Here is a 7,701-nt window from a genome sequence, read left to right on the forward strand (position 1 = left end):
TGTATTTGCATGTCTTGAAAGTAATGTCTGTTTCTTTAAAATTAATTTTTGATGGATTACATGGTTTACCTAAAGGTCTCTTACTATCATTTCTTCTAAACCCATGCAAATGTGGTTTGGGTAACTGGATTATTTGTGTTTCAATAACTAAGGTTTGAGCTTTGTAGGATTAAGGCTTTTCCTCACATGCATCTAGTTATTGAAAACCCATTTAATCTGCTGCCAATTCTCTTTATGGCTTTCTCAGTACAAATGAGCTGCTCTAAATAGATACAGATAGCAAGATACAACACCATTATAAAATGAGGATTTGATAACAGACCTTAGAGCCCCTCAGTACAATGAAAACCAATGTGGAAACTATAATATTTCAACTTTTATTCAACTGCAGTAAATTTTGTTTAACACTTAATTGAGATCTTTCTATAATACATCAATGTACAAACAATAACATGCACTTTTCATCTCATGCGATCCTTGGTGCATTTCTTTATACATCTACTTAAAAAAACCTGCAGTCAAACCCTCATTCAAAGTGTTGTGATCTAGTGAGAACATAGAAAAATAGATCTCTGAGACTACATAAAGTACAAACATTCAAAAATGACATGCATGAATTAAAATTCTGCTATGTTTTTCACCTTTAAACACCAGATGATGCAAACTTGAAAAGCATTCAAGAACTATATGGGCTATAGGTCAAAGACAGCAGCAGTCAGTGGACATGACAGCAGCTCATTTGTCCACCGTGAAAGACTGCAGTCCAGTGATGGCTCTGCCCAGGATCAGGGCATGGATATCATGGGTACCTACAAAAGAAGGCATTAATCGATGTTCAGCGACATGCAGAGTTTCTGCCTGATCTGATCACTTTATTCACATCTCCTTCACTCTCTCTAACCTTCATAAGTGTTGACGGCTTCCAGGTTCATGACGTGACGAATGATGTGATACTCGTCTGCGATGCCGTTTCCTCCCAGCATATCTCGGGCCTGTCTAGCGATATCCAGGGCTTTACCGCAGGAGTTCCTCTTCAGCATAGATATCATCTCTGGTGCCGCTCTGTAATTTAGAGCGCAACGATCATTAGCTTGAAAATGCTCCATTAGGAGTATATTTCTAATAATTGAAACATTTTCTCACATATTAATTCACATTTTTAAAAATACCAGTATTTCCTGGTTTTCCATGACCCTGTGGCAGGTTTTAATTGCACCAAATATTTGTTTTTCTTGGTTGTACACTCAATCCCTGCATTTTCACAAAAATAATATCCAAACCTATAAATCCAGTCAAAACTGCAGCAGAATAAAGATGAACCTCACTTTTTATCATCTATCAGTCGGCCCAGTTGAAGACACGACTGTAGGCCGATGGCGATCTCAGTTAACATGTCTGCCATCTTCTTCTGGATCAGCTGGTTTCTGGCTAGAGGAACTCCAAACTGGATTCTAATGGGAACATTACGGATTATGCTACGTGCTGAAAAACAACATCTGCAAGAACCATAAATAATTTAACCACAAGGACAGCCAATCTTAGCAAGCAAGAAAATTTACTGACATTACCATTTATTTATTGAAATTCTTACACACTTTTCACATTATCCAGTGACTCATTTATGAGTATAGATGTCATTAAATAACAGATGTGCTCTGACCTGTCTAGTGTGTACTGCCGCGCGGCATGGAAACAAAACTCTGCGGCTCCCAGAGCTCCCCAAGCAATGCCATAGCGAGCATTATTCAGACACCCGAACGGACCCTGGTGAACGAGGAAGAAAACCGTATTATGGATTGACAAGGTGGTCAGTAGACTTTAGAACTGAAATAAGGACTGACAAAATGGTCAACAATTGGCCAATTAATTTTTTAATGGGGTCATATGATGTTGCTGAAAAGAAGATTATTTTGTGTATTTGGTGTAATGAAATGGTGTAAAAGGTTAAAAAAAAAAACATTATTTTCCACATACTGTACATTATTATTTCTCCTCTATGCCCCGCCTTTCTGAAACATGTCGATTTTTACAAAGCTCATTGGGCTGAAAAGCAAGGTGTGCTGTGATTGGCCAGCTATCCAGTGCGTTGTGATTGGCCGAATACCTCAAGCGTGTGATGGAAATGTTACGCCCCTCACCATACTGTGTTGATGCCGTGTCCCGGCCAGAGCGACGAGACAAAAACACTAAAACCCATTATAAACGAAGCATTTGTTGCATCCAGTGGGGACATAATTACGGATTATAATGACTTATACTGTATTTTTTTCACGTTTCGCTGCATTGCGCCGCGTAAACACAAAACCATGTCTGCATTTGTGATCGGAGAAATGACAACAAGCACTACTCTACACTGCCAAAATCATCAGTGGCAAATCCGGCATTGTAGTCTACTCTACCGGGATCAGGAAACAGTCCTCCATAAAATGTACTGCACACATCTGAATATTTGGGTTGAACTGTTCTGGAACAGTGTTGTAAATACAACTTAACCACTGATTTCTAGTCGTGTCCTCTTTTGGAAGGCCAAACAAAGTAGTTTCACACGGCGGGCTAGAGTGAGCGGCGGCAGGCGGGCTTGAGAACGGCGCAGCTGGCGGATTCGACGAAGGAGCGGCTGGCGGGTTTGCGGCAACCACATGTGACGAGACCCAGGCTGGACTCCTTGTAACACTTCAAAGAGAAAGGAAAAATTGAAATCGCATCATATGACCCCTTTAATATTTATTTGTATAGGGACAGTACAAAAAATTTTCAGCACAAAAAACATGCATTACATGTAAAGATTAAAGCACATGCATCTAATTTGCATCTCTGGTCCCTGTAGGTGGCGCTTATGAGGGCAGCTGCATTAAGCTCATGCTTCATGCTTGTTTCTTTTTGATTTTTAATCCATTTTAATTAGTATTTGTTAGGAAATACACGGTCACATTGCTTTTTAGAAGATAATATGTGTACTATGGGGGCCTAGACATGTGGATTAAATCAGCCTGAAGAGATTTTGGTTGGATTCTAGGAACTGTGGCTTTTGCTTTATATGGAACTGGAATGAGTTAATTTGCCTGGAAATAAATCCTCTGCTATCAATGGCACAATTTGGATATAAAATAAATTTTTTCAAAAAGTCGGAAGAAATTTGCTGAGGACATACTACGATTGCAATCTCGCCCAAGGGGTAAGAAAACTGGAAAAATGAATATTCATGCAATATGGTCTTGTTTTTTTTGGGCAATCGAAAATTAAAACAGAATAGTTCAAATTTCTAACTACTAAATGACTATAGCTCTGGCATCTGTAAGCCAGTGCTTTACCATTATTGTGAAAGACGTCATATATAGTATTGATTTCAGTACTTTGCCTACTAATAATAATGCAAAGCCAATAAATGTCTTTCTCACTCACTGCCAGTCCTGAAACTTTGGGCAGCAGGTTTTCCTCTGGCACTTCCACCTCGTCCATGATGATCATGCCGGTGGCTGAAGCCCGCAGGGAGAACTTGCCTTCGATCTTAGGGGTGGACAGACCCTTCATGCCACGCTCCAAGATGAAGCCACGTATCTTCCCATCCTCGCATTTGGCCCAAACCACGCAGATATCAGCCACTGGTGAGTTCGTAATCCTGTGCAAGAGATGGGGCCGAGTGTAAGATGATAGAAGAGACTCTGCCACTTCTGGTGTCCGCAATATAAATAATTTCACAAAATGTGTAGAGTCCCTCAGGAATAAGTCCTAAAACCCAGAAACCAGTTAGCATTTTAGCACTTATGGTTAAATACCTGGTTAACACAAGCTCAAGATATTTTCACATTTTACTCTACAAGTGAAATATATCAATAACATACCCTTGTGATTTTTTTTAAAGCTTTTACTCGTCTGCAGCGTTGCTGTTTATAACTCCTTTCTAACTAAAACTTTCAGGGAAAATGTTTATTAAATAAAGATTAAATAAGAGTTGCATCTGTAGTTCATTTGTAGTCTGTTTTTTTTTTCTTTTTCTGACAATTATATTTATAAATGATTATAAATAATAATTCATAACTGTATTCATTTGAGAAGATTATCATGATGAATAATCCAAAAGCCCATGGAAAATCCTATTGGCTTTTTGTCAAGTAAAACGGGGTGATACAAACTTCAGGGTTGGCCTACAAAAATAGGTCATCACTATAGCACAGTGGCAGCAACTGTCCATTTAGTGAATGCAGTCTTTAAAAAAGGTTCATGGCACCACCATGAGGACACAGTTTGTAAATGCCAGTGAATGTTACTTAACCTCATTTTGTACAAATGGATTGTGATTTCTTATGCAGTCCCATGCATTTGTGAACTTTGCTAGTCTTTACTGTTGTCCTAAAGCTTGTGCGTTATATAACCCACCATGTCTTGGAGCCGGTGAGGGTGAAGGTACGACTGGATGGGTTGTATTTGGCCCTGGTATCCATGCTGCTCGGGTCACTGCCATGGTTTGGTTCTGTCAGTCCAAAACAACCTAGAATCTCTCCTCGTGCTGCATGACAGAGACAATAGTGGGTGAATCTTACAAGCAATACTTAAGCTCAAAATCAAAAGATAATGATCCATTGGGATTTTTTGCACTGACACATTTACTGAATGTTTGGCTACTGATTTTTGCGGTCGTACCCAGCCTGGGCAGGTATTTCTCCTTCTGTTCCTCTGTGCCGTAAGCATTGATGGGGTGCATGACCAGCGAGGACTGCACACTCATGACCGAGCGATAGCCGCTGTCCACTCGCTCCACCTCACGCGCGATGAGACCGTACGCCACGTAACTTGTGCCAGCACAGCCGTAACCTTGATAGGGAAGTGTGCAAGAGTGAAAGAGAGTTACAGAAACGTATAGATGGTTACACTTTGAACAAATAATCAGTTCTGTATTTCCTGACTAGGTATTAGATGACGGGAAGGGTATATTTGAACAAATCTCTTGATGTAGGGCTGCATGATTTGGGGAAAAGACCTATTTGCAATTTGATCATGATGCATTACAAGTGAGCCAAACTCGGAGCAGATGCAGAGATGAGTTTGTGTGGATAAGCATTTACTGCGAACCGAAACCGTGAATCATGAGCTGCTTCAGTTTATTCATTTCGTTTATTAATTATTTTCATGTAAATGAACACAGTGGCGCGCTTTACTCTGAAAAATGTATTTACTGAATTAAATGGCAGATTTCGATTTTATTCCAATGAACCATGCAGCCCCACTCTAATATCGACTGCTAACCGATATGGGACTGATATATTGTGCATACCTTTAATGGTGGGTCCCAAAACACCAAGCTCCCCCATCTCAGACACAATCTCACCATGAAAAACTAGTGGAGAACAAAGAGCAGTTAGTTTTAAAATGCTTTAAATCAATGGGAACTATTTTAGAAGTCCTATTGTAAACTATAAGCTGTCAATGTGATATGAATATACACACACCTTCATTTCTGTTGGCCATCAGGATGCGCGGCATGAGTTTCTCCTGGCAGTAGGTGCGAAAGGAGTCTCGAATCATGATCTCCTCCTCCGTCAGGAGACCATCCAGGTCCAAAGCATCACGCCAGTTAAACTGCGCTTTAGCTGTGGTTTATATCACAGGTTAGAAACGGACATGCAGGTTAGTGATCACCACATCTTCACACGTTTAGAGCTGAAAATGTTGCAAAAGAAGTAAACATACGTGTTTTCACTTGCTTCTTTTCGCCAGACTTCTCGGCACCTGATAGAATAATAGAATTATACACCTGTGCATCTTTACAATGTCATGCATGTGAAAATAGAAATGCATGAAAAACAATTCGGTAACACTTTACTTGAAGGGGTGTGCATAAGACTGACATGACACCTTCATAATCATGACATGACACATGTCATGAATATGAAGGAGGTTTTATGCATGTTTATGACAACTGTCATTAAGTGTCATTCACTCAGTTATGTCATTTGTAATGCAAATATGACATTATTTGACCTAACCCTACCCTAACCCTACCCCTACCCTTACCCCTAACCATAGCCCATAACAAAGACATCTCAAACAATGTCATCTTTGCATTAAAAATTACATAACTGAGCGAATGACACTTAATGACAGTTGTCATAAACATGCATAAAACCTCCTTCATATTCATGACATGTGTCATGTCATGATTATGAAGGTGTCATGTCAGTCTTATGCACACCCCTTCAAGTAAAGTGTTACCAACAATTCTTTAAAAAAGTTGTATTCTATATATTCTATCTTGAGCTTTGAAATTAAACATGCATTGATAAAGATATACAGTTTTTGCAAAAAACACTATGGATTACAGTTATGGTGCTTGTTTGTTTTTTAGCTTGACAGACATGGTCATGTTCCACTGAAAAAATAACAAAACACAGGTCTAGAATAACACAAGGGTGCATAAGTGTACATTATATCATTACATATATATATATATATATATATATGTCTAGAGACATATATGCAACAAACTGCTGTTCTTACCCCATGGAGAAGCTGCAGCAGTTTTCTGTGATCTGGAAGCTGTAAAGAGGACACATCTCTGGCTGTTCACAAGCAGGCGACTTACACTCCTTAATGCCATGATGAGTGATCCTCTGGAAAAGAATGCATGACAGAGAGCAATGGTACATTACAAAGCATGCATCAAAACAGACGACAATGCCTTACACCTTTCCATGCATCAATATTATTAAATCTTTATTTGACCAGGTTTGTCCTTTCAGATAAGATAGAAGAGAACAGTCCAAAATGACAGGATGCATTATCAGCAGAATACAAATTATGAAATTAATGCAACATATGTTGTATAAGGCTAGTTAAGAAACGTCGTTAAAGATATCAACAGTGTTTTAAATGACAGATTAGGTCATACTCCTTCAGGTGGGAGAGTGTCAGTCACTGTAAACAAATCCTCAAGTAGCTAATCATTCTGTATGCAGAACAGTTCTTGGCCACAAGTCATGCACACAAATAGCAGCTGGCCCAGAAGCACAGGTACAATCCACCAGCTAATAATACACTCCGTTTAACTGTCATGTACACGGAGAAGAACTTGACGTACCTGTAAACAAGAGGAACTGTGAACACACGCGAATAATACACTATTGTCGTACAGCGCTAAGGACGTTAGACAGGTGGGATCTTTACAGATTGACAGCTCGTGGAGGGCGGAAGAGGAAGTGAGGAACATGAACGCGTGAGAGATGGAGAGTCCAGGCCGCCATTTTTAGTGTGGCACCTACAGCCTCATAAAAGCATATAAATAAGACAAAAGGTAGATTGGAAACATTCTTAAAGAAATGGGTTTTTACCGGCATGAGGTCGAATTACTATTTTACTGTTTACTATTGTTGGCAAAGTTTCACGACGATGAAGCGCCACACGGTGTTTTCACGTGGTACGAGGGTTATACTTTTTAGTGCACAAATGTTACATTAAAATTAATTCCCAAGTATTCGGCTTTCCGAACAATCCTGCTCCCTCTGGAGTAAGAAAATATCTTTGGACACACAGACACACACGTTGGTTTTATGGTTTACGGGGACTGTACAAACTATATTCTATTGCCCTACTACACCAACTCAGCCCTCATAGGAAACTTTTTTAAGCCTTTTGAATTACGGGCAGTGTTGGGGAAAGTTACTGTTAAAAGTAATGCATTACAATATTGCGTTACTCCATAAAAAA

At 39.5% G+C, this 7,701-nt stretch overlaps 1 protein-coding gene across 1 annotated transcript; it reads right to left on the bottom strand.

Annotated features, from left to right (window-relative positions):
• Window positions 1–7,201, bottom strand: gcdhb (glutaryl-CoA dehydrogenase b). Its single transcript, XM_016248061.1, has 12 exons — window positions 7,076–7,201; window positions 6,496–6,608; window positions 5,689–5,727; window positions 5,448–5,588; window positions 5,273–5,335; window positions 4,642–4,812; window positions 4,378–4,507; window positions 3,403–3,619; window positions 1,661–1,764; window positions 1,326–1,451; window positions 902–1,062; window positions 1–809 (listed from the first exon to the last, which is right to left on the bottom strand). The coding sequence occupies exons 2-12, from the start codon at window positions 6,593–6,595 to the stop codon at window positions 736–738; spliced, it is 1,326 nt and encodes a 441-aa protein (XP_016103547.1). The 5' UTR covers window positions 6,596–6,608; window positions 7,076–7,201; the 3' UTR covers window positions 1–735.
• Window positions 7,202–7,701: the final 500 nt, after the last annotated feature.

Source organism: Sinocyclocheilus grahami, unplaced genomic scaffold (genome assembly GCF_001515645.1).
Source record: "Sinocyclocheilus grahami isolate Dianchi unplaced genomic scaffold, SAMN03320097.WGS_v1.1 scaffold863.1, whole genome shotgun sequence".
Taxonomy (NCBI): Eukaryota; Metazoa; Chordata; class Actinopteri; order Cypriniformes; family Cyprinidae; genus Sinocyclocheilus; species Sinocyclocheilus grahami.